The sequence below is a fragment of the Watersipora subatra genome, chromosome 3, assembly GCF_963576615.1.
Source record: "Watersipora subatra chromosome 3, tzWatSuba1.1, whole genome shotgun sequence".
Classification (NCBI taxonomy): domain Eukaryota; kingdom Metazoa; phylum Bryozoa; class Gymnolaemata; order Cheilostomatida; family Watersiporidae; genus Watersipora; species Watersipora subatra.
In genome coordinates, this window is record NC_088710.1 from 11001740 (window position 1) to 11029648 (window position 27909).

At 35.8% G+C, this 27909-nt stretch overlaps 1 protein-coding gene across 1 annotated transcript in view; it reads left to right on the forward strand.

Annotated features, from left to right (window-relative positions):
• Positions 1-27909, forward strand: part of LOC137390081 (uncharacterized) — a 38802-nt gene that overhangs the window by 3514 nt on the left and 7379 nt on the right. Inside the window, exons 2-25 of the mRNA XM_068076328.1 lie at positions 347-562; positions 2017-2088; positions 5047-5157; positions 6372-6497; positions 9453-9657; positions 11262-11350; positions 11539-11631; positions 12496-12639; positions 15294-15364; positions 15558-15732; positions 16552-16642; positions 18685-18761; positions 18908-18961; positions 20192-20251; positions 20955-21080; positions 21338-21392; positions 22530-22672; positions 22768-22848; positions 23708-23848; positions 24101-24240; positions 24573-24630; positions 25977-26090; positions 27089-27164; positions 27333-27382. Coding sequence (XP_067932429.1) covers positions 347-562; positions 2017-2088; positions 5047-5157; positions 6372-6497; positions 9453-9657; positions 11262-11350; positions 11539-11631; positions 12496-12639; positions 15294-15364; positions 15558-15732; positions 16552-16642; positions 18685-18761; positions 18908-18961; positions 20192-20251; positions 20955-21080; positions 21338-21392; positions 22530-22672; positions 22768-22848; positions 23708-23848; positions 24101-24240; positions 24573-24630; positions 25977-26090; positions 27089-27164; positions 27333-27382 — 2568 coding nt within the window. The remainder of the gene's footprint in view (positions 1-346; positions 563-2016; positions 2089-5046; positions 5158-6371; positions 6498-9452; positions 9658-11261; positions 11351-11538; positions 11632-12495; positions 12640-15293; positions 15365-15557; positions 15733-16551; positions 16643-18684; positions 18762-18907; positions 18962-20191; positions 20252-20954; positions 21081-21337; positions 21393-22529; positions 22673-22767; positions 22849-23707; positions 23849-24100; positions 24241-24572; positions 24631-25976; positions 26091-27088; positions 27165-27332; positions 27383-27909) is intronic.

Genomic DNA, 27909 nt, shown 5'->3' on the forward strand with positions numbered 1-27909 from the left:
GTCATTTGCACATGCGCTCGTTCACGAAAAAGCCGCCATGTTTGTAGAAAACGATCGTTTTTCTTTTATTTACTAGTGCTTATTGGTGTTGTATTGATACTATAATTTGATACTGTAATAAAAAATTGCAAACAAAAGCATCGTTTTAAAAAATTCATTGCAAAAGCTTCATGTTTGTAACGATAAAGTTGTCTATAAAGATGGCTGACAACGATAAAATGATGTCACAAAAAAACGAAGGATACTGACAGACTGCTCGTTATATGATGAGAGTATGATAGGAATGATGGCTTCAAAAAGATTAATCTTGATTTTGTCATTCTTCAAGTATTTGACCATTATTTAGGATTCTGGCAAGCCTAGTGGAAAATCTAGCAGTCTACTAGATTATACATTGAAACGGCTGATCACGGGGCTCGGCTCCAACAGACAGGCGGCTCCACTTGGATTTGCTACAGCTCTCTGTGAGGTTCTTACGCTTCATGCCGATAGCCTCACATCGGCAGAACTATTCAAGTTGGTTTCAGAGAACCTGCAGATCTCAAAACAAGATACCAAAGGCGTAAGTACTAGCAGAATAAGTCTGAAGTCTCATGTTCTCGCGTATGTTAGGTGCTAGTTGACGGAACTTTTTTATTCTTTGTAGCAAGGGCGTCGCTTAAACATATTTGTCATTGTTTATATATATAACTTCTGAATCTTTCAATTGTTACCTCACATAATCATGTGAGGTAACAATCACATCATTGATTTATCCTCACATCATCGTGTTCTAAGCTCTTTAAATGCAGCAAAGCAGATTTGTTCTTCCATTAAATTCATATGTTTATACACTTTATACACACCTAAAGGTTTTGGTTCACACTGTATCGCCGTATGACGACGTTTTCCTTTCGGCGTTCATCGTCGATTATGTGAGTCATAAACCGGTGGCATCGACGAAGCATGTGGATACGTCGGGAAAGTTGGCAGCTGTCAAATTTTCCTGATATTTCGCCGAGCATCGACGACTACTTTTTTAATGTGGACCGTTTCGCGTGATCGTTGGGGTGAGCATTAGCGTAGTCTATTTATTTCCGTTTATGATAGTTGCTGCGAGACTAGTATTTGATTCAAGCTTGCGAAAACAAAAAAGTTTCTTCGCGAAAATTTAAAAAGAAAAATTAGAACACTACGTGACGAAGTATTTCCTGATGCAAACATGGATGGGTTTGTGATAGTGTGAACATGGTTATCATCGACGATCACCAAAGTATTGTGGCATCGACCCCGAGATATGGCGATATAGTGTGAACTAGCCATTACATTTCTAACCAGCAGTAAGCTAGGGGATGCCTGGGCTTACAACAAACAAAATCATCAACAAGCTGATGTAACAAAAACATCATTTTCATTGATGATTGATAATTTTTACTATAATAAGAGCACTGTCTGTCCGAAGCCACGTTAAAAGTGTTAGTAAAAAGATTGCCTAGCACATGACTCGAACCCGGGCGTCAGTTTCAAAGACAAGCGTGCTATCACTACACCACTCGAGCTCCACGAATTAATTATGCATATACTCATTACGATCTTTCACAATGCACAGGACTGGCAAGCATACTAGTGCCAATAAAATGTTGTACATACATTCAACATTTTAGCGTGTGTACCATCCATAACATGTGTAGTAAATTTTAAAGCGTCTTTACACAATTTCACTGCTTCCCAATGTAGTAAAAGAAACAAATTACTGTATTTGTTGTTGGACCTTCAAAGGAAAATTATTCATGGTAATCTGTAAAGTTACAAAAACACATTATTTCTAAATCGAAACATTAATATGTCTGAGTTGTCTTTGGTTAGTTTGTCAACTGATTTCGTTGATGTTCACATACACATAGTCGATGCAACGATTATCTTACAATTGTGAATTATAAAAAAGGTTCAAATCGCAAAAAGTAGACAGCACCTAGATATGGATAACACAGCTTGACTTAGAGTTTGGAGTTGTTTGCACGTGCTTTGTAATTTCAGCAAAGGACTCACGCAGCACTAGGAAAGATACTAGCCTACACGAGTATTGCTCGTTCAGGAGTCATCAACAAGGTAAGATTCCTATCACTCCAAAACTTCTGAGCTGTCTGAATATATCTGGTACAAAATACCTCGTCTCGATTGATTGATTATTTTTTGCAAAGGCTATGGAGAGTCTTAATCGTCAAGGTCGATAACTGGGATGAGAGACATACGCTTTTTCTTCTGATTATCCATAAAAAGGAATAATTTCATATCTTGTCTGAATATGATTTAGAAAATGAGCTGAGTGTGTACCTAGGCATGCAAATAAGGATCAGTGACCGCTTTGTTACTAGAGGTGATCATGTGTGATGACTGGTTAAAAATCATATCTATGGTCTAGTAAAGAGAATATTAGTTTGTTGGTTTCTGAAACTCTAAACTTTGAAACAAGTACGATAACACGCAATAATAAAAAATCACATGATAACACTGCATAGCAAGAAAGTGGTTTTGACAAATCTATAAATCTCATAGTCTGTCGTCGGATGTCTGTCTGTCCAGTTATAGTTATTAAAATCTTGAAATGAAAAGCTCACGGCATGCTGGATTTGAGTTCACGGAGATCGCCACCATAAGTTTCAGACCATGCAGTTAACCACTGAGCTATAGGGCCTACCATCCTTAGCAATCTATTGCTTTTATCATATACAGTATAGCTTTTATCATATAGTATAAATATATATATATATATGTATATATATACTATATATATAGTATATATATGTATATATATACTATATATACATATATATATACTATATATATACATATATATATAGTATATATATGTATATATATACTATATATACATATATATAGTATATACATATATACTATATATACATATATATAGTATATATGTATATATATAAATATATACAGTATACCGCACATGCACACACTAAATGGTGTGTTAATTGAAACAATGAACCCTATTAACCCTATGAAACACGATGTTTTTTTTGTGTTTGAACTTCTATTTCCAGTTTTTCGTTAAGGCTCAATTGCTAAATCCGGTAAAGACTAATACTTTTCATGCAGACAATTGTATTATCCCGAGTAGGAATAGCCTCTACATTCTCTCTCCGTTCGGTCAGACAAGTTACCAGACAAAGTGCGATATTTCATTTTTACTTTTGTACCAGTATCGAGAGGTACCAGTATTGTCATATTCAAAGTTTTGATGGATAGCTTCTGCTGGAACAGTAACCTTTTTTATACACACACACTTCTATGCACGAATTATTATTAATTCAACATATTCAAGATTTTTATTTTGTTTTCTCAGTTCGTATTAATTGTATTATTACCGAATCATCTTTTATTGTAATCGTAGCAAAACAGACTCAATTTAGCTATTACTTGCTAATTATTTCACATTTACATCAAAACCCGTTTATAGTTGTTTTATTTTGTTTCTTAGTTTATTTCAGCTACACAAAACATTTTTCTCATGGTATGAAGTTTGAAAGTTAGAATGGTAACTGTTGTTAGATGTTAAATAAAAATTGATTTTATTATTAGATCAATAACTTTTATTATCTGGGCAGCACCGGGCAGTCAACTAGTCAGAGGAAATGCATGTAACTAGACTTGTATAAATAGTAGTTTGTTAAATCTGTCTAAATGAAAAAGGTCAGCTTGCTCTAAAAGTTTCCTCTCTTGGCGAATGACCTCTCATTCATAGCTACAGTCTCAGGCATAAGGTCTATAAGTCTGTAGGGCATCAGTTATGCTGTAAAGTTATAATATTCCTCTCCATATGAGCTTTCATGTCGCTGCAACTTGTGTTTACTTCGTCATAGTCTTCTGAAAAGCTTCTTCATAGAAACGACACTTATGAGAACATTTCGTGTTTAAAGGACTGTAAGATTTCTTACAAAGTAGTGACCTTTGCGTGACCTTTTTGAGACTGAAAACGTTTTAGACAGCTTTTTAGTTTTTAAATTTACCCCCGGGCATTGTTGGAAAAATTAGTTCCTGTGTTAGCAACCGCCTTGTGTTTGTGTTGATGTTTCTACTCGAAGTTGTCAACATACATATAGTAGCATTTACAGTGGTACAGTTCTACTAAAAAGATAAGTTATTAATTCCTGCAAGTATTTCCTGGTTGCTGTGTCTTACTCCGGTCATGGTTATTATTGGCGAGCTCTCGGAAGGTACCCAATAGAGTTTGATATAGAACAAACAGCCAATGGTAACAAAGAATTAATGTTACGGATATTAGTATACAAGTTCTTAACTAGCAGAAATACTAACATGAGAACACTTATTGGAGTCATACAAAAAATAATTTTCTATTCGTTAAAAATCAACCATAATCTTCTATTGGTCAATTGATGGTGGCAAATCCTGTTAGTTCAGCATTTATATTGCAGCTAATGCATTTTAGAGGCATTGATAAGGCCTAGAGAGCATTTATACCTGAGATTTTATGGTGGACGGTTAGGAGTTGTAAAGTATGCTGAGAGTTTTAAATTATTTTGTGACTTTTATTAAATAAAGTGAAACCTATATTTTTTATAAAATTTATATTCTAAAGTTTCAATGTTCGAAATTTATTCTATGGTGCTCACGCGGAATCATTAATCTACCTCTTCTAAATATACTTCCCGCGAAAACTGATGCAAAACTGTAGTTTCACATTTAGTGAGGATTATTGAGGCATTGAAGGTGTTTAGTGGTCAAGCTATGATTAAATGCAACTGTTGTTGGTTTTTTGGCAAAAACATAGAATCCTGTAGGCGTTTACAAAACGAGGTTTCTTACATGAGTGTTGGCTAATGACCTGCCAAAAAGGAGATTTCTACCATATATTCCATTCATTTATTTTTTCATTTAGCCTTAGTTCCATTGTATCATTGAGGAATGTTGAGATCCGCCCCTCACCACTTATGTTAAAGACAGGAGTCATTAAAAATATTGCTATGCTCTATGTAATGTTAGCTCTTACCCGATCATATGACCTTGTGATATATGTGACAGGCGAGTGACAGTGAGATCCGTAGCATGGTCAAAGCGTTGGCAAAAATCCGCAGTCGCTTTTCCATGCTTGCGCCTGCTACGACAGAGTGCATCTCCCAACTCTGCTCCGTGGTAAGTTCTCTCTTTTTTTGTTTAGCATCGGATCTTCCTTTTGTGAAGAACTTGTTTGCTAGATGTGGAAGTGGAGCTTTCTATCCAATACAGCTACATGTGTGTGGGTTTTTTTTCACACTGTTATGAGCGAGTTTTTAGCAAATATTGTGTCAGATTGTGTATTGCCATAGATTCTCACATTTACATGTAAGCATAAGTCCCCATATATAAATCTTAACTTGTTAACTCATTAAATCTTAATCTAAAAAGTAAGTAACAGCTACCAGCCACATGTTACTATGGTTCGAGTTGCAGTTGTTGGAATTAAGTTAGCGTTTCATTTCGTTTGTGTCCGACCAGAGGGGCCGGCTTATATTTGGAGGCTAGGTTTGGAGGTGAAGGTGATCGGGCTATGCATTGTAACTTACTCCAGCTTTCATCAGGGCTTTTTGTTTTCAGTCTCATTTAGAAAATTACGATTCATCAAGAAACTCTAAATGTTACGTGTTGGAAATTAATTTGGGTGTAAAAGGCAGATATCTGTTGAACCTTTACATCAGATCTTGGAAAGTTAATATGTGTTAAAGCAATCGTAATTGGAAGTCGGGATGTACAGTAATCCCTTGTTATTTCGTGGTTCAACCTTCGCGGTTTGAGTATTTTGGAGTTGAAAAATGAAACAGTAAAAGAAAATTACACATAAAAAAACACATTAAAAAATACATAAAACTTAATCATGTGACTTCCTTTTTACAACGAACCCAGTTAATTACAAGTACGAATATTAGGACCAGACGAAGCCCAAACTATATCTGTACTACATAAATGCTTTTTTTTGGCTTAAAATACTGGGATTGAAATGTAAACTATCAGTCAATTAAGAATAATTAAATTTACTTATTATATAGGAAACTAGATGAATGCCGGGCGTTATATAGGAAATAAATACAATATGTTTATAAAGCAGTTCAAGTGTTCTGATGTTAAAATATTCGCTCATACATGTGCTTTGAAAAATTAGTTTTTATATTACAAATTTTGACATTTTGCAGAGGACGCCGGCACCATTAATAGTGAAAACGAAGGGATCACTGTATTATGCCCAAAACATGCTCATTTGTCTGATATGGCAGTATTGGAGCTATTTGATTTCTTAACACATTTTTGTTATAACAAATATTTGCTGGCATTATTTACATTGCTTACTCTCTACTTGTTAGGGTATTTTGTAGGAGCTTTCCATAGGAGCGGAGGAATTTCAAACGATAGTCCTAGAGCAAATGCATGATGAACTTACTATAGGTTGGGGGAGGTGCACACCTGACATCCTCCATCTCCTACTTGTACTTGAGGACAAAGTAAGTGCTTATTCTATCATAGTTAAGACTAGCTCTATACTGGTTGATTTATTTTTATGTGATTGAACTGTATTGCCTAATAAATAAGACTTGGCTCCCTCCCTAGAAATTCTAGCCAGAAAGTTCTTGTTTGTATTCTGTGCATTCGATAGTTTTATGTAAAACTTTACATGAAAGAGATTTTCCGAGATAGTCACTCAACTGAAAGCATACTTCAAGTGGTGATCAAAATAAACTGTTGAAACAACTTTGTTAGAAACATGCCGGACCCTTTTGTTGGAAAACTAGAATTCTCATTTACAACACTGTCACTCATTGTGAATTTAGTCAATAACCATTAATTTTATATTAAATTAATCATAATTTTGTCCTGAGTTCGATTATGTAAACCATACGGTGTAAAATAAGGTTTATGTATATGACTGAAACTCTATATATAAATCTCAGTTTGTCTATATGTACTTCGGTATGTCCAGCTATAGCTATTAAAATTGAGGAATTAAAAGTGCGCACTCTGCTGGATCGTAAAACTCACAAAGACCGTAGCCGCTAGATTTGAACCCCAAGTCTCAAATCGTGCACTCGGCCACCAAGCTACTCTGTTCTCACGTTTCTAAAGCTCCTATCACACAACTTCTATTTTTTTCTCGATTGCCGATAAATGCTGATAAATGACGCATTAATTTAAACTATCGGAACTCTATTAAATCTTTGAAACGCGATGCTTTTTCGTGTTTTCATTAACCTCTATTTTTGGTTTTTCATAAGGTTCAATTGCTAAATCGAACGCCAATACTTTTAAAGCGCACAATAGTATTATCTTGAGTAGGAATAGTCTCTACATTCTCTCTCCCTTCGGTCAGACAAAGACAGTCCGATATCTCATTTTTACATTTGTACTAGTATCGAAAGGTACCAGTATCATCGTATTAAAAGTTTTGATGGATAGCTTCTGCTGGAACAGTATCTTTTTTATACACACACACTTTTATGCATGAATTATTATTATTAATTCAACATATTTAAGCTTTTTATTTTGTTTGCTCAGTGCGTATTAATTGTATCGTTACCGAATCATCCTTTATTGTAATCGTAGCAAAACAGACTTTATTTAGCTGTTAACTGTTAACTGCCAGTAACTGCTAACTATTTCACATTTTCATTTAAACACCTTTACCATCATTTTATTTTTCTATTAATTTATTTCAACTGCTACAAACCGTTTTTTCATAAAATAAAGTTTAAAAGTTAAATGATTAAAAAAAATTAGAAGTTTTTTTACGGTTGTTTAAATTTTTCCTAATTTATTTGAGCTGAACAAAACACTTTTTTATGATATGACGTTTGAAAGTCAAAATGGTGACTGACAGATAACTGTCGTTATCTGTCATCATCTGTCGTTATATGTTGTTATCTGTTGCTCTCTGTCGTTATCTGCTGTGATCTGTCGTTATCTGCTGTGATCTGTCGTTATTTGTCGTTATCTGCTGTGATCTGTCGTTATCTGCCATCGTCTGTTCAGATATCCGCCTGTGCAGTTATAGCTATTAAAACCTTGGAATTAAAAGCTCCTTTCGTGCTGAGTTTAAACTCAGGGAGATTGCAACCACAAGTTTTAAACCGCGCATTTAACCACTGAGCTATACAGCCCTTAGCATTTTATCGTACTTATCATGCACCGTATACCGCATGCACACGGTAAATGTGCACTTTTAATTATTAACTAATATTACTTTTTGCATTTGCTATTTTTAAAAATTGTTTAAAAACTAATTTTTTGCCACCACTACCTATTTTTTAAATTGTAATTTTTAAATGTACCTTTTCAATTTCAAACGTGCCATTACACTTCTATTTCCGGCTTTTCGTAAAATTCAACTGCTAAATCGGTAAAGGCTAATACTTTTTACACGGACAATTGTATTATCTCAAGTAGAAATAGCTTCTACAGTCTCTCTACGTTTGGTCAAACAAAGAAATTATGATATCTCATTTTTAAATTTGTACCAGTGTCGAGAGGTACTAGGATCGTCGTATTCAAAGTTTTAGTAGATAACTTCTGCTGGAACAATAACTTTCTTATACACACACTTCTATGCACGAATTATTAATAATAGTTCTAAATATTCAAGATTTTAATTTTTTTTTCATTTTGTAATAATTGTATCATTACCAAATCATCTTTCATTGTAATTGTAGCAAAACAGACTTAATTTAGCTATTACTTGCTAATTATTTCACATTTACATTTAATGACTTTTATAGTTGTTTTATTTTGTTTCTTAATTTATTTGACCTGCACAAAACACTTTTCTCGTGATATGAAGTTTGAAAGTTAGAATCGTAAATGTTGATATATGTTAAATAAAAATAAATTTTCTGTGCAAAGACTTTTATTACCCAGGCAATGCTGGGCATTCAGTAGCAAGCAAATAAAAATGTATGTTGCATGATCATATCTGTAAAAATTGTTATCTTCAACCATTAAAAGTGAAATCTTCAAAATTCAGCCTACATAATCATTGAAAAACAATTTACAACGGTTTGATTTACATGTTTGAAATCAGGACAAAATGAGGATTAATCAAATATATAATTTATGGTTATTGACTAAATTCGCAATGAGTAATAATGTTGTAAATGAGAATTTTCGTTTTTTAGCGAATAGGTCCAGTTTATTTTGCGCCTCACGGTAGTATCTTTGGCTATTGGGAATAGTTGTGACACTTTGTGTGTTTGTGGTGCGTGCATGCGTGTGTGACTAGTTGCATAGCTTACACATGCCAAACGGATTGGCGGCAAATGGTTTTGCATATGTCTAGTAGATCTGCTAGCAGTCGCACTATGAAAGGTCATGCTATTAATTGGTCATGTCGATTAGACATTTTAGCCTCAAGAATCAACAAAACTATATTAAATAAATCAATCACATATTTTATTACAAATTTAATGCAGAAGGTTATCAGCGAAGATTTCATATCTGAGCACTGGGAGCACCAGACACTAGTGTGCAGCAAGAGCCTGTCTTACCTGCCAGCAGTGATGATACAGAGCACCTGTCACACACCTGTCATCCACCCTCTCAACATGGCTATTGTTAAAAGGGCAGCCACTCGCAGCCAGAAACTCTTCAACAAACTCTGGAAGGATGTGCTTATAGGTTAGAAGTTGTTTTCTCTTGGTTGATCACTTTAGAGGCCTGTTCATACTATACACTCTCGGTGTTAGTGGCTATGCTGGTAATATGAATGATTCATTGCTTTACAGCTCATCATTGCTGAACAAGGGTTTTCATAGCCAAAATTTATTATAGCCATGAGATGACAACTACTAAGCTGCTTGCAAGTCACAGCCTTACGTCTTTGCAGATAGTCTTATGGTTACCAATTTAAGTTATTGCACTGGTAGTCGATGGTATACGTTGTGTTGGTGTTGAACAACATATGTTCTATTTCTGTGCATCTTTGGGCCAACCATGTTTACTGATTTATATTGATGTGCCTTCATAAATCTGTAATAATCAACCTTTTTGGAGGTGGTAAACCTGTCAGTATCATATGTGCGCTCATCAAATCCTTTTGCGTCATTACAACAAGGTAAATGGAATAAAATGTCCTACCTCAAACCATGAAGATGTGTTTATGCTATCATTCTTGTGACGCTCACGCTGCTAGGCGTAGATTGGCTCAAGTCATTTTTGTGTGTTTTAGTTTGTTTCGTTGTTTGAATTACTAGTCTATAGCCATTATTTAGCTAATTATTTAGTTCGTATTAGAATTACTGTAATAGTTGGTTGTTTATTATGTTATAGCACTCTAATTATTTCAATTATTTGGTTGATCCACGGCTTAGATATCTGTCTGCTACGATTCTGAGTGCTGTTACACTTCATAACTGGTTTTGAGATTAGCATTATTGAAGGTAACCATTCAAAAGTCGCTGCAACCTAATTGTAAGTTACCAGGATTGTTAAGCGAAATTGGATGTGTTGGTAGTAGGTATTAATAGCTCACAAGCTATGCGATTTTCATCGATAAGAAATAGCTTAATTAGAGCTATCATGAATAACTAGTCCATGTGAGCTTTGATTGGCTAATGCAAGATGTTTAGACAGTATAAATGAAGCAAGCTATCATTTCCTGGGGTTATAAACGCTATGAGTTTTGCTGTGTATAAATGTACTTGCTGTGCTTATAAACACTGAAAGGTAATGAGAGTTGCCTGCCATTTGCTATTAGCCTGGCACATTGCCAATAGATAATTTGAGTAAGCTTACTAATAGGAGCTACCACTTCTCATGATGTTAAGCCATCACTTTGCATCGTGACGGTGAGCCGTAGCGTATTTGAGCCGTAGCGCCTAATGAATCGATCAATCCCGTGTGGCTGAATTGGTAAGGCATCGGACTGATGAACTGGGGGTCTGAGATCAAATCTTCTGTGATATGGAATCGTTATTCCAAGATAGCTCTGCTTATAATTATAGCTTGACATACCGAAGGACAGAAAACAGATGACAAACTTTGAGAAATATATATATATATATAGATTATTATAGCGAGATGTAACAAATAGCCTCAGCTCTTCTGTGACACCCCGTTTTTCAGTACTAGGCTCTTTAAATGCTAGCGTGAACATACAACTAGACTGTCTCCTCAAACCCCTGAGGTTCGATCAGACACCAGTTAGGAACCACTGCTATAATTTAACTGGTGTTGTGGTGAAAGAGAAGTTAGTAAGGTTCATCATGTTTACCTACTTGTAGGTTCAGTATATAATGCGGAGAAACCTGCAAGATGCTACATGGTCTATCAGCTCATTCCTGAGACACTCCAATTTTGTAAGCAGCAGTCGGTACGTTGACTAACCACCCCTAATTGCTTGTCTCTCTTGTCTATTTATACTTGGAATCGGTTCCTCCTTGCACAATACATGATCAACTGCCTCGAAATTGTCGCGGAGTGTCTCATCAAAGGTTTTATTATTATTATCCACTCTTGTACGAAGATATCATCAGTAGATCTGTTTATTTATGCTCTCAGATATCAAGCGTGCTCTGTCCCGAGCTCATTGGTCCCCTTATGAAGCACATGACACATCGAGAGTCCTACCTGCACAAGGCGTCAGTCAAACTGGTAGGTGTGATGTTAGCTAGCAACAAGTAGCGCAAAACCTAAGAGAGATGTTATCAATGCATGATCTATGTTTTTTGTAAGCGCTCTATCACATGAGTCCTTGAAGACATGCGACCCTTAAGACATGCCTTGAAGGTCTTTTTTGGGACCACTAAAGTGAGTCTGGCAGTTGCCACAACAATGGTGTGCCGCTGTACGGTGTTCTTATTAATTCTGAGTAATTTACCAGCGAAATAATGCTGTAATTAAACACCAACCAGTTATGTGCACCAACATTTACAATATTTTATGCTCGTTTTTACAATGTGTTGCTAATGCTTGCTGCGTACTGGCTACACGGCTAGCTTTTATGGTCGCTCAGTTGTTACTGGCTGAATTGCTTCAGTGAGTCCTCTGGTCTACTGTATGCGCCTCCGTGATATCTCACTAGTGACATGTCTTGGAAGAATTCAGTAAGCTTGTAACTGCCAAGTGTTTGGTTGTTTTGAATAAAACAATATTTTACAGACTACATTAGCCAAAACTTCCACTTCTCCCTGACTAAAGAGAATGAGAATGACACAAAGTTTCAAATTTCTGGCATATTTACTTATGTTAACTTTTGTAAATTAAGTCATTAAAATGTGTAGTAGGTAGCACTGGGGGTTTGATAGTTTGTTCATTACAAAACAAACAGTTAAGTTTTGCTCAATTTGTGAAACGATGAGATCGTACTTTTTGAATGTTGGAAAGTTCTGAAATCGATGTTTATTATCAGTTCTTAGATGTGATACTTGTTTTTACTCAACCAAATGTATTATTAGGGCAGCTATCCTGTGTTTCTATTGGCTCGTATGTGAAGCTCAGCTATATGATTGGCTGTAGATGGCTGAGATAGTGGATGTAGTCAAGGCTACTGAAGATGGCATGGCTCAGTTGGCCATTCTACGGTGTCTTCTCACCGAGCCTGGCTCGTTCATGTTTGACTCCATCACCTCGTCAAAAACAATCTCTAACATCATATCACACGTGGGTATCATATCATTCTCTTATCTCTCCAGACCCTGTAGCTGCATTCTTATATGGGTTGATCATGCGAGTTGATCACGTTTGTGTTGTCTGCGCACAGACTTTTTTATTACCGAGGCACTGCCGGGCATTCCTATAGTAATATATAAAGATGAATGAATTGTAGCTGTTTCCCTAATTTTCACCTGATTTCTGTTTTTTTCCAGACCTCATCTCAACCTTTTGCAATTTTAACAATGTTAGACATAATTTAGAAGCTCTAAATCTGCTCTGTCAAACAGTTTAACTGCTGTTTTATTGTTTCTTAAAATTATCCAGTGAGACCTGTTGCCACCTGTCTACTTAAGTCATGTCATACATTATCACCTGTCTACTCTAGTCATGTTATATATTATCACCCGTCTACTCTAGTCATGTTATATATTATCACTCGTCTACTCTAGTCATGTCATATATTATCACCTGTCTACTTTAGTCATGTGATATATTATCACCTGTCTACTCTAGTCATGTCAGATATTATCACCTGTCTATTTTATTCATGTCATATATTATCACCTGTCTACTCTAGTCATATCATATATTATCCCTGTCTACTTTAGTCATGTGATATATTATCATCTGTCTACTCTATTCATGTCATATATTATCACCTGTCTACTTTATTTATGTCATATATTATCACCTGTCTACTCTAGTCATATCATATATTATCCCTGTCTACTTTAGTCATGTGATATATTATCATCTGTCTACTCTATTCATGTCATATATTATCACCTGTCTACTTTATTCATGTCATATATTATCACCTGTGTACTCTAGTCATGTCATACATTATCACCTGTCTACTCTAGTCATGTCATATATTATCACCCGTCTATTCTAGTCATGTCATACCCTAGGACACTTATGTATTCGCGGCATCTAAATTTCGCGTTTTCGCGGTGTCATCCTCTCGCGAAAGTTTCATGTGCGAAACTAAACTATCATAACAAACGAGCGAAAAAGCGAAACTAAATAGCTTTGTTCATTGATACTGTATAATTGAATTTTACAACGACATTTATTTTAACGTTTTTAACGACCACTATAGCATCGTTAAAATATAAACCGACAAAATAATTTGACTGTCAAAATTTATTACGTTATTATTTTGCAATTATTTAGGATTATTTTCCCATTAGGAATGATTTATAATGATAGGAATTTGATGTCAATGCACATGCATTAGTTAGCGTTATCGTTTGCTGGGGACATCAATCAATGCAGTGAGCACCGTGTGTTGAAAGAAAATAAGACACATGCACTGACACTCGCAGTACTACACAAGCAGCATGGCTCTGGAAAGGTTTGGATTCACCACTGACACCTCTTCAATAACTTGTAATTTTTTGAGATTTGTTTTGTTTTAAGTGATGTGACTGACGAGACGTTTTTAAATTAAAATAGGCAAAACATGACCGCAGTTAATACGCTCAGAAAAAAACATCTTTTCCTTTTGAGCGTTTTAACAAAGATCAATTTTGCGGATTTTATTTTAAGTTCATTCGGAGGCTTTTACGCTTTCGATGGGACACGGCCAAGCGGGTGATTGATAAAACTTAATCTTTTGCAAACCTTTATAAAAAGTCGCTAACAAAAATATTTTGCCTCTGATGATGATAATAATGATGCCTAAGAACTACTAGAAGTTGATGTTTGTCTCTATGGCTTGGAATGAAGTGACATTCTACAGCGATAAAAACCGCGTCCATGGCCGTTGGGCAAATAACCTTTCGAATAAAGGATGTTGAGGTCGAGTTATCTGAAGCAATTTATCATTGCGTTGGAACTGACCAAACAAATCCGTTTGAGTTGACCTTGTGTTTGAGACGAAATGTTACATTTTATCTGAGTGCGAGTTTTTCGAGTTGGACTGTACTTACCGTAAAAAATTCCCAAAAAGTTGGGGCGGCTCAGCCGGCCAGCTGCCCCAGTGAAAACTGGCCTGTTGATAGTCCAAGAAACAAATGGCAGCAAGCGATCAAATTGCATTATCGACCTTGCCCACACCATTCTACCTGCGGTTCACAATTACAAACTAGTCGCAAATTGAATTTTTTTATCGGTGAACCGAACCTGAGGAGTATAATTATGTTTGTTCATCTGCATTTATTTTCACATCACTATATTTTCGCACTCATCAGAGCTGCGAAATTAAGTTGCTTCGAAATTTTACTCTGTGAGCTACTCACGAAACTAAATACTAGCGAAATATAAGTGTCCTAGGGTATATTATAACTTGTCTACTCTAGTCGTGTCATATATTATCACCTGTCTACTCTAGTCATGTCATATATTATCACCTGTCTACATTTGTAAGAGTTCGGTCCCGCAGGTCTGCCCTTTCTCCAAAACAATTATACTAAAGAGTTTTTATAGTTGAGTTGCATTCTTTTCTTAAACAAAGAAATTAAGCGCTTCAATTTTAGCAAAGTGATTATAGCGTATTATTGCAATTTTGACAGCAGCCATTCATTACGTTATAAATGTAATAGTAGCTGAAAATAGGTATGTAAAAGTCAGTCAGGAGGTACTTTAGTTGGAGGAGTTGTCATATATTATGGCAATCAGCCAAATGATTGGCTAACAGAAAATGTCTCCATTTTCAGCTCAACTTTACTGCTGCCGCGGAGCTTTGCCAGGAGCTGATGAATGTCATCTCGTCAGATGCTACTCTCTGGTAAGTCATGCATCAGGATTAAAGCATGTTTATATAACTTGTAACGTGCATTCAAGCTTTCATTTTGTAAACATCTTCAAATCACGAAGTAGTTTGCAAAAATTGATAATCAGTTTTTACACGCGGTATACAACTACGTAGTTGATATATTACACAGAAATTTGATGAAACTATCGTAATATTTCACTTGTAGCGGTCGGAGAGGTGAAGGTATCATTCCGTGGTGCTCCAACACTCTAGCACACATGCTGACCTTGAATTCTCTCTCATTCGAAAATTCCGGTCAGACTTGGCAGACGGATATCCTCAAGTTTCTCATGCTACATTCCTCTTTTCTCATAAACTCGCCGTGTGCAGACATGGAGCATGTGAGTTATTCTCAGACTATTCTGTAATTCTTGCTGACTCCCAATCTCCTAGAGAGATTCACTTCTACAGTAGCTGGAAGCTTTACATTTGCCCTTTGTAGCCTTAGCTCACCCATGTCCTCTACATCTGCCCATCATAATCTTAGCTCCCCCACGTTCAACTCTGCATTTACCCATTTGTAGCTTTAGCTCACCCATGTTCAGCTCTTTATGTCTACCCATCTGTAGCCTTAGCTCACCCATGTTCATCTCTTTACATCTATCCATTTGTAACCTTAGCTCTCCCATGTTCAACTCTGCATTTACCCATTTGTAGCCTTAGCTCACCCATGTTCAACTCTTTATGTCTACCCATTTGTAGCCTTAGCTCACCCATGTTCATCTCTTTACATTTACCCATTTGTAGCCTTAACTCTCCCATATTCAACTCTACATCTATCCATTTGTAGCCTTAGCTCTCCCATGTTCAACTCTTTACATCTACCCATTTGTAGCCTTAGCTCACCCATGTTCAACTCTTTACATCTGCCCTTTGTAGCCTTAGCTCTCCCATGTTCAACTCTTTACATCTGCCCTTTATAGCCTTAGCTCAACCTTGTTCAATTTTCTGTTCAGCAGTCAGAGGAGCTTTGCATCCCATCTCTATTGCTTTCTCTATTGTCTTCTATTTACAGAGCTCTCATGTGTTTGCTTCATTTTCCTGTTAGTGTGTTCATGTAGGTGACCATGAGCATGAGCTGCTAGGGCTGCCTCTTTTCTTTAGCAAGTGTTTTGTATGTGTGGACACCTTCACAAGCTACATAACTCCCCTCGTTGTAGTGCCAGCAGGTGGTCTCTCTAAGTGATGGAAACAGGGAGCCCATCAAGGAGTCACTTATCAAGGGACTCGGTATCCTCTCTACCTTCCAAAGTAACACTTCCTCTTTTCTCTTCATAGTCAAATTTTTAACTATATTTACTTCAACATGAATTAATAACTACTTTAGCTATATTACCTTAAACATTACCTGGTGTAGGTTAGAGTAAGTTACACTGCGTATTTATATTACCACCTCCAACTCTGAAGCCATCGGTTAGCCTGCGCCCTCATTTGGTTAAGTTACAATTTATTGTTGATCATTTATTACATTACCTTTGCATTTCTCTATAATACTATTGGTTTTATTATTATGTGTAATTATCTGTAATTATCTGTAATTATCTGTAATTATCTGTAATTATCTGTGGTACTGATTAGGGAGCTGTCATAGGATTTTGGGCTGTGGAACGAAACAAATGTTTTGTAGTGTATTCTTATGGGGTTATGTGATCCAACTTTAGATGATTTTAACTTATGAAGCAGTTCCCAGAACAAATGGAATTCATCTGTATATTAATTTGAGTGTTTCTTGTGTCACTTTCATAACTTCTCTTCCATCACCAGTATGGTAATTATCTTCGCACAGATACGGTGGATCTGCTAGATGGATTGCTGTGTTGGTTATGAAATTGTTAGTGTTGGACCCAAATCTTCAGCTGTGCTGATCAGTTATGCATGTTCCTAACAAAGTTTGCCATAACTTATTGAAGAGTATACACAGCTGAAACAATGAATTTAGACTGTAGTTTATATCGGTCTTGAACAAGCAACACCAGCATTAGCGTCTAAATCTTTACAAAAATAATACAAATTAAGGTGACTTATTTAGCTCAAAGTAATTCATTCACATTCACTGTTGGTGGAGCTCACATTTTACGGTCTTTTTCATTTTAGTGTATTTTAAGGCTTCTTTATTGTGATCCCTAAATAAGCCTCAAGTGATGGGCAGACAAACCCAACTGAATTATTTTATTATCTAGTTGCTTATTGTTGAAGAAGATGGCTCTGTTGCAATTTCATGTTACGTTATAACATTTTGAAAATCAATACAAGACATAACCGGCGACTTTTTTACAATTTGAAAATGAACATTTAGATATTACAGAAGAAAAAACTCCTGATTTTAATTAGTCTGATAATATAAAAAATTTGGTTAGACTATATTGTCATCAGCACCTGCGCATACACACCATCATGCGAATGGCTGTTACAGAAAGGGAAGCAAACCCAATTTTAGTTTCAGCACAAATGAATATGCAAATTAAAGTCTGGTTCCTTTTTAAAAATGTTAAAACTTCTCTGACTCTGCTGACTAGAGACAAGAAGTTTCCTTTTTTCTGTTCTAAAACTTTCAAAAAGGAGCAAGCTTTAATTCAACATACAGATTGTCATTGGATAGCTATTGAACAATGACACAACTCAACTTGTCATGATTGCTGCATATGGTCCATTATATATACAATCATTATTTATGAATGAATAGTAAAGCGGGAGGAACGAGTTCTTTACGGATTGATCAACCAGCCTATCATGGGGTTAAAATGAGTATCTATACTGGTAACTAATCGCTAGGCATCAGCCAGACCCTTTGACCAATCACTAGGCTTCATCCAGACCCTTAGCTTTATTCATATAAGGATCAGTTATCTATATCTAGTCTATGTCTTACCTTTTATCAAATTATTTCTTTTATCTTTACATAAAATTGCTTGTTTTTTATTGCTACATATCATGCCTTATATTGTTGTATGCCAATAAATTGTGTAAAAATTGGTGTTAAATGTTGTGATGTATTTTTTGATGTATCAAAAGGTTGGCGCTATGTATCCGTCAGTGTTTGAGCCATGTGTTTGGATTTGTCTTCTCATTCCATTTGACAAACTAAGCAAGCGCTGTGGTTTTATTATAACTTCTCATTGGAGGACCTTGATATGTTACTTCCTCACCTTTGTGCAACCATGTGACGCAACTCTTTGACTTGTCACAGTTGGTGGTTGTTTACATGCATACCCGCTACATGAGTGCTTATGTTTTCACCATGTTTGATCAAAACCACCATAGTTAACAACATTTCTCTTCCTTGTTTGTTACAGCACAGAAGTCATCATCAGGGAAACAAATTAATATTGATTACAAAGAGATTCTTCATTCACTTGTTGAATATACAGGGGTAAGTGTCTGCTGTTTCTCTGAAACAATCTTGACTATAAAAATAGTTGATTTTCTATTCTTGACACTGAAAGTTCACCCTCAGTCATCTCTGAACCAGTTATGATTAATTGTACGCCTTGCTGACTTTAATCATATATTTAACAGCATCTCATAGACAGCAAGGGTAAGGTGGTGACTCTGAGAGGCGTTACTGAAGAGGTAAGACTTCTTGTATTAAAGTATGTTTCTTACTGTGTATTGTACATGCTGTTACTGTTAACTAACATGGTTAGTGAATGAGTGAGTGCTAGTCAAAATATCTATAAAACACTGATCTGATCGCTTATTAGTTATCATTATGTGGATTTATTCAGTCCTTTTGTTAAAATAAAAAAGGTGTCTCAAATCTCAGAATGAAAATTGTAGTTTTCATTTTAGTTATTTCAGCTACAAAAAGTTCACTTTCTTCACTATGGTAAGACCTTTATCCATCTGTTTCAAGCAATGCTTGGAGATGAAAAAAACAAATTGTTTTCAATGGGATTTGAACTCACAACTTTTGGCTTGGTAGACTTACACCCTACCATCTGCGCCGATTGATTGCCTTGCCAAATTTTGGAATAATTGTGTAGTTACTTATTACACTTGACAATCTCTCACGGCGCACCAACCTGACAGGGTACTAGTTTTTATTAATTCAAATAAATTAACGTACTTATTAATAATAAATTTAAATTATATCATAAATTAATAAATTATTCGATAAATGTTTTATTACTCTAAAAATAGTACCCCATCCAATTTTTAAGGAACTTGTATTCAATTTGTCTCAGTTCTATTGTTGATTCTGCTTTACGAATGTTCTTCACACATCTAGATCCTAGGCAAAAGGTCATATGGTTAGGGGGCCAATTTTATTGTACAGTAAGCTAAATTTTTCTTCACAAAACCTCAATTATCAATTTGTGTAGAAGTTAAATAATCATATAACGGAGTCGGCTGCTCGTGAGCACCAAACTCCCTGTATTGAAGGCTAGCATAAAACTTACTCTGTTCTACAATATCTTTTAGTCTGTGTGTGAAGAGAGAGCTTATTATATCTCTTCTTGTTGTTATCTTTGTGTTCATTCGAGTACTGAAAACTAGCTGTGAGGTCTTCCATCCATGAGGCAAGAAATCATATCTTTGCTTTGCTCAAAATTCGGGCTTTGGATTTGAACCAATTACTCTCCCCATGTATTCAAGCTTGCCATAAATTCATCTAATGAAGTTGGCTGCCTTCCTTTGCCCCTAATAAGCTCAAGTAACTTCTTAGTTGGTAACACTAATGTCAAGGTTGCGGTTTTCACTTATTCAACGATGATACTTTGACAATGTTTTCCTAGTGCCACTCTTGTCCATCTAGCGGGTCGCAATGAGGTTAAGTTAGACCGACTCTGTTGTTTACAGGAGCTGGTTGTCTGGTCGGAGCTACAAAAATGTTCAGAAGAGATCGTTCAGCGACAGAAGGTAATGTGTCAGTCGTTAACCTTTTTTCTAACTTTTCATGCAAGGGGAGGGTGCCCATACGTGACTAGTTTGGATTGTCCTAGGTTTGTCTTTGTTCAAATTTCTGTTATCCCCGTCAACTGCAGCGAAATTCATGCAATTGTACATTACAAGTTTTTCAATGACTTTGTTTATGTTGATAAATATTGCTTTGTGTCTGTCTGTTAGTCTGCATAAATGCTGTGTTCATGCATTTTTTGGTTCAATTCATTCAAACTTCACATGCACATGCTCTGTGCCATCTGCCAAGTTGCTAAAATATTTAGTTTGAAAACTTCATTTCGTTCCTGAGACTCTTAACCACCCACCTACAGACCATCTGATTGAGAATAAAGGAAATCCTGGGCAACACCAGACTTACCGCTAGTTACAAATATGAGGACAAGTTTTCTCACTAAAGTTTTGTAATACTAGTTACACACCAAAAAGCTGTTCCCTTTTTCATTTTGATAGGCGTCTCTTTTATTTAGACAAGAACTTTGCAAAATTGGTTGTTTCTGCACCAACCTTTGCATCGAATAGCTGTATTTTTTATGCATTTTTGAAGCATTCCATGAATGCTTGTTGCATTCTAACAATAATTTTCTACAAACATTTGCTGAGTGAGTCAGGAATTGTCATCAGCTCATCAAAGTAAGTTTTGATAGAGTGTGTTCCCTTGTAGGATGTCGGTGAAGATAAGGCTAAAGTTGCGATGTACGCAGCCTTTCAGCTTATGTTGGAGTTGTTCGCTCTTCATATATTCATCGTGGATAAATCTGAACGAGCCGAGCTAACTGACACTATTAAGGTAAATATTGGGTGCAAAGTTATTGTTTTCAATATATATCAGGTGTGTTGATGTACAGTATGACAGTCTATAACATGTGTGTTGATATACAGAATGACAGACTATAACAGGTGTGTTTATATATCACATGACATAGGTGCAAGTATTCGCATACTAAATGGCATGACAACTGTACCAATGTGTTCATTAGGGCTGCTTTTGTAATCATGAACTTTTCTTCTCATTCTTAAATTTCATATATCGCCACCTTTGTGTAGGAAATCCAGACGTGCTATGAGAAGGCAGTGAACAGAAAAAAGTCTCAAAAAGAAGGTAAAGTTACTCTACTTGTTTGTTAAAAAAAAACATCTTATTAAAATATATTTGTGATTAAATAATTAGGATATTAATTAATATTGACTTATTTAATTTATATCAAATTATGTTAATATATTAGTTATATATATTAATGTGTATATTAATATTAGTTATATGATTAATATTAATATATATTAATTATATAATTAATATTTATATATTAATTAAAATATATTGAATTTAAATATAATAAGATGACTATAATTAATAATAATTAATTAAGGAATAGATTAATAATAATTGAGATGTTGTAAAAGTCTACCTAGTTATTTGAATACAGTACTTATTTGCCAACAGATCATACCTACACATTTGAATATGATACCTCTTTATTAGGATGTAAGACCTGCTATTTGCAGTCTTTACCTGATATTCCAATGCAACACTGCCTATTATGAATTCAATACTTGCTTTCTAACATAAAATACCTGTGTGTTTTGGTGCTTTGTGCTAAAATACAAAATCTTTATATTATACTAGGCCGGTAAAATGGGTTTGCATACACTGTATTTCCTTAACACAATTAATCCACAAGTATGCGTCATCCACAAGATGGAAACAGCAAAAATTCGCAAGTAAAGCGAGTTTTGTTACTCGCAAATTTTTACCAAATGTTTCTTGCTTGCAAAGAATGAAAACTAGCCTGGCAAATACCGCACAAACTATTCCATTTTAAACATTTTCCACACTTCAGTTGTTCCTATTTCTATGGCAAAAATGGCAAAAACCACAAATTAAGTGAGTTTTTTTACTCGCAAATTTTTATCGAGTGCTTCATGCTTGTGAAAGATGGAAATGGCACTTAGGAATGATGCGCAAGAAAATGCCTCACAAGCTGTTAAATTTTAAACATTTCCCACACTTCAGTGATTCTTATTTCAATTTGAGCAGTTCTGAATGCACCGCTATGACCTCTGGCTTAAAAATCCTTTTTTTAACAAAGTGTTAATCCACAACATATGACTGTGCATTGAAACACTTATCTTATGGTAACTCAACGTGTGCACAACTCCAAATCTGTATCATCTGCATCATGAAAACATGATTCAGGCTTTCACTAACCCACTATTGTGACAAGTTAATTATTTTTAGAACCTTCGTGGTGTGATGTCATAACGGAGGTGCTCATTAGTCTCATGTCGAAGTCGTCTCTCTTACTTCGATCTGTTAGCACGAGCGTCTTTACTAAAATCTTGCCCATGTGTGATGTCGCAGCTATTCAGCTTATCCTTGATGTGAGTATATTAGACCTACAGGCTATTCTAATCTTTATTGCTAAGCCAAGCTAGCACTAGGTATTTTGATTCTCATGTTCTCTGACCTGTTGAAGGTCTTCCAATCAGAGGACAGTGAGTTTGACACTGATGATGTGGAAAGTGAATCAGGAGAAGACGAACCATTGGCAGACAAAGTAAGTGATTTCATGTGGTATATCTGTTGTATGCTCTAGCTATAGTTCAGGAGTCAGATGAATGTGTTTCATTGTGTCCATAGCACCGTATCTGATATTTATAACATCATCTCATGGCGACCCAGTGAAACCACTCGGTATTAAACTGATATTAGAGCGATATTAAGCCTTTTGGATGCGATGCAACAAATCTGCTAACTTACCTCCAACTTGTCAAAGATCTCTTAATAAATATGCCTTGAGAAACCGAGAAATATCTCTACTAATTGATGTCTATTGCTTGCAATCGTTATCAATGTTCGAACTGTGCGAGGTCGAACATCGTATCACTTTCATTTGTTGTTAGAGGGATTCCAGTGAATAGCATATCAGCATACTTGTTATTCCTGCGTAATCGGCACACCGACTGCTAAAGTTGAATTTCGAAAAAAAATTTGTTGACATCGAGGGCTAAAAATCATATAATTGGGTCATCAGAACGGTCGTAACCTGAGGGCGCACTGTATTAGTATATTACACATGTATAGTAGGAAGGTGAATGATAAGATGAATGATACTGCTATTCGTTGCCTAAGAGTCACTCAACTTGGGAAATGAAACTATCAACAGGACTCATTATATTGGACGCAATCCAATTGGGGGATCCATGGCTACATATTCAGTTTTTTTCCTATTTCTTAACTTTTTTGTGAGAAGTATTTGTCTCTGTTTGAACATGAATTGGCTGTCATTTAGCAGTCAGTGTGTGTGTGTGCGTGTGATTCATGCTAGATGTTGGTTTGCCAAAATCAGTCAGCACGTCTCCAACTAATACAAGTTGCGCTTAACTGGAATTAAACTCATTCCCTCATGTTGTTAGCCAGAGTCAGGAGATGACGACTCCCTCGTTTCTTCAGATGACTCTAGTGATGATGAGGAAGAGGGTGAAGAGGTGGATGAGAATATGAGAGCTACAGTGCAGGCAGCGCTCGGTTCCGCTGCTGATGTGAGTTCTGGGGAGGTGAGTGGTTCCTGATCCTTTCTTAACATCCTATGAACTTATGGCAAACTCAAGTTCGGTTTCAATCTCCTGTGCAATCTAAGTGCTTGTTGATTAAATTGTTTAGCTAGCTACAATATCCTCTGGTCACCACTATTTAGGAAAGTTTTGGATAGTTTCAGAAATACCTGTTAGTTTATGTGAAGACCTGATGTCAATATGGCATGTTGTTAGCTTTCGAATGTCTGCATGCTGAGATCATTTGTGTCTTAGGAGGATGATGACCTCTCTGATAATGAAATGTTCAAATTGGATGATGCTCTCTCTGAAGCCTTCAAGAGCATGCGGCGGAAGAACAAAAACTCTCCTGAAGAATTGCAGAAGAAACTGGAAGTGAAACACTTTAAATTGCGGTACGCTGACTCTATATCTTGTAGCGAAGTCAGTTTTATTATAATTTTTATCCGAGAAAGTTGCAAAGGGTAGAAGGAGAATGTCATGTATTATAAACTTATCCAATGTTCACAATTGCAGGAATAGCTATCTTAGCCTACAGGTGGTTATATGCTTGGGAATGTTAATATTGTATAACATGATCAGTTTTATTAAATGTTATTCCAAACCCTTCCAGCCTGTTCTCAGTATTTCACTAAAATAACCTGTGATATTATTAGGTTATAGCTAGGTTTAGGCTCTGTGAATACTAGGTTGAAGTTGCCATTTTATGAGAAAGGGCTGTTTGTAGGTGCCTTGATCTACTGGATGTAGTGGTGAAACATTCTACAAAAGGAGAATTGCTCATGGTAAGTCATGATGAGTTTGTGTGTTGTTCTATTTTACTCAGCAATTCTTACAAACCTTAGGTTATTCTTTCTGATTTACACAAAATCATTTTAATTCGCCTGTTGTATATTTCTACATGTTTCATTAGTCCACAATGACTCTTTTATTTCACTGACCCTTGAGTGTCAACGTTTTGATGATAATAGTTGCTGGTTTGGTTGCGTATACCTTAAAACCTCTATCTAAACATCACCTCTAATAGAGTGCCACCTCTAATAGAACATCACGTCTAATAGAACAGCACCTATAATAGACCGTCACCTTTAATAGAATGCTACCTTTAATAAAACATCACCTTTAATAGAGCGCCACCTCCAATTGAACCCCAACTTTAATAGAACGCTTCCTCTAACAGATCGCCACTATAGGAGAAGTGTTGAAAAATGGAGTGCCATTCTTCAATAGAATGGCACCTCTATTTGCTCGCCACTTTGACATTCTTTCACCTTTACAAACCCATAAGAGCAAATGATTAGTAGAAAGGTGTCTACAAAATAGTATTAATAATGACTCGGTTACATCAATAACAATATTTTTTTGTTGTTGCTGTAGTGGCTGCCATAATTTTAGTGATGATGTACTTGAAAAGGTTGATAGTCATCATCAGAACTACATTCTGATTCGAAGTCACTAAGGTCTACATCATACCATTATTTTCAGATTTGTCCAAAATGTGTTTACAATCTTACCTGAAGACATTAAAGTGGTTCGATGAATGATAAGAATACTCTTCAGGAACAGTGTACGCTGTAATAGCAGCCATTGTAATGGCGTATTCTAACTTGAAAACATAAACGTCTTATGTCGATCCGCCTGAAGGAGAGTGTGAAATATAGGCGAGTTTAGCATTGCTGCGCCCGTAAAAAGGTTAGATTTATCTTCTCAAAATCCTGATGAGCTGATCAAAAAATAGCTCGCCACCCTCTATTTCAGCACCACCTTTAATTAAACACCACTATAGACGAAGGGTTAAAAAATAGAGCCCCATGGCATTCAAATAGAGGTCTTACGGTATATGTACATGTATATTACCTTAAAATTAATTTATTATTAATAATTGATTTATTCTCAATAATTAAATTTAATTATTATTTGATAATTATTAATACTAATTCAACTAATAAATTAATAATTATTATCAATTAATTAGTTATTGCCAAAATATTACTTTATAGGCAATAATTTCATTTCAAACAAACGTTTTTTCCAAAGCTTCATAAAGCTTTAGCGATATCCTGTTCCGCCGCCTTTTATGCTGACTCGTTTCACTGGCTGTCCGTTTATCACCTGCTGGTTGGGTCAACAGGAGCTGATTGTGCCACTCATGACACTCATAGAAGCTGGATACAAAGATAAGGATATGAAAGATGTTGGAAAGAAGGCACAGACAATCCACCATCACTTGACCTCTCTCAAAAAGGTTCATTTACTTAGCTATTAATTACACCTATGTTTCCCTGGGAGGTACTGGTTAGTCGGTACCCAATTTGATCACTGCTGTGTTACCTACGACACTTATCCTGCATTCTGCTAATACGTGTCCACGATGTGTAGATTCTGTTGTTTGGATTAATGATCAGCAGGGACGGACAACTCATAACAATGTATGATACTTTGCTATGAAGGCTATGCTGTTAGTATTGGAGGATTATGCGATGTGATAGGTAGGCATATATAAAGGAAAGACAACTTCGGTTTAACTCATAGTGACTCACTCAAAAGAAAACCTTTTCTACACACCTGATATGTAAGCATGAGTAATCTTTTTTCTTAATTCCATGTGTTTGTCGAAGTTTTTGATTTTGAATTATTGGTCAAAGTGCAGAAGAAATCGCTGGTGGTTTATCCAAGAGCCAAGTTGAGCTCTATTGCATTGTCTACACAGTCGCCGTTCTCTTTTTCGCTATCTTTTTCCACTCTTTGTAATACTCATGACAGTTGGAGCACCACCATGATTATTGTGGGATTCAAACCACCGACCTACAGATCATAAGCCGGCGTATTAATATGTTTCAATGAGTTTTTAGTTCCTTTCAATGGAACGTGTTCAACTATTATGCCAATGAAAATGTGTAATCTTCCAGTGTTCCAGAGTCACCGGAACTGGTGGTATTCACATTCACCATTTTGTTTAAAATATCTTGTTCTATGTTACATATGTTACATTTATGTCAAATTCTCATAATTTATTTTACAGTTACATTTCATTTCAGAACAGGTATTAATCTGATATGGATGACTGTCTCCAGTCAACCAGTCAAGTATTGATACAAACAGTAGATTTTAATACTGCCACTAGTTATTTTTATTAAATTAATTTGATTGTTGACAGTTTACCATAACTTGCCTGGGAAATCTCATGCGTACGTACCTGCTTGCTTTGTCCTTAAGATGACTTATACATCATTATGCTTACAGCTGCCTCCTCTCAGTGTCAAGGACAAGGAAAGTGTTAGTGAAAAGGTAGCGGATCTCTTATCTCTCTCCACTAACGGTGCGTTTAGCCTCAATTATGTATATTCACCATTTAGAAGTTGACTATAAACAGACCATTGGTTTACAGCTTATAGATTTCACCAATTTATTTCTAGATACACAAGCAGAACAGTATGATGTGAGTCATTAATGGTTGTAGCATGGATTTGTTATGTTTCATTTGTAGCTTATGTCTGGCCAATCATGAAGGAGATTTCGGGATCACTCAATCTCGTGGTAAGTGTATTGTTATTTGCTGTTATCTTGCATCTACCGTCTTGTAAGTAAATTGTTTAATGCTCGTTCGTTTTAAGATTAGCTAACGAAGCAACCAACGAGCGTAATGACATGCATTCCTGTCATGGCTGCAATGGACAAGCGCTGGTAGGTACTTGTCAAGTAATTTTCTCTTCTCTATGCTCTCTCTTGTACCAAAGCTCCAGTATCGTTTATTCGGTTTGTTGCATGAAGGTTTTAACTGGTGTAAAATAAGCTGATGCTAATACAGTGAGTCGTTGACTTACGACCGCGTTTGGTTCCGGCTGGTCATAAGACGATTTGGGCGTAAGTCAATTCTGTATATTCTGTTGATTCTAATCTAACTTAAATGAATTTAGCTTACTAAACACATACTTGAAGGAAGTTTTAGTATGTATTATTAGAAACTTTTTAGTAAACTATTTTTAGTAAACTTCAAACTTTTAACTAAGATTTTATCATTTATCTGTTTGCGAATCTGTATTTACCACAACGGATAATGCTGA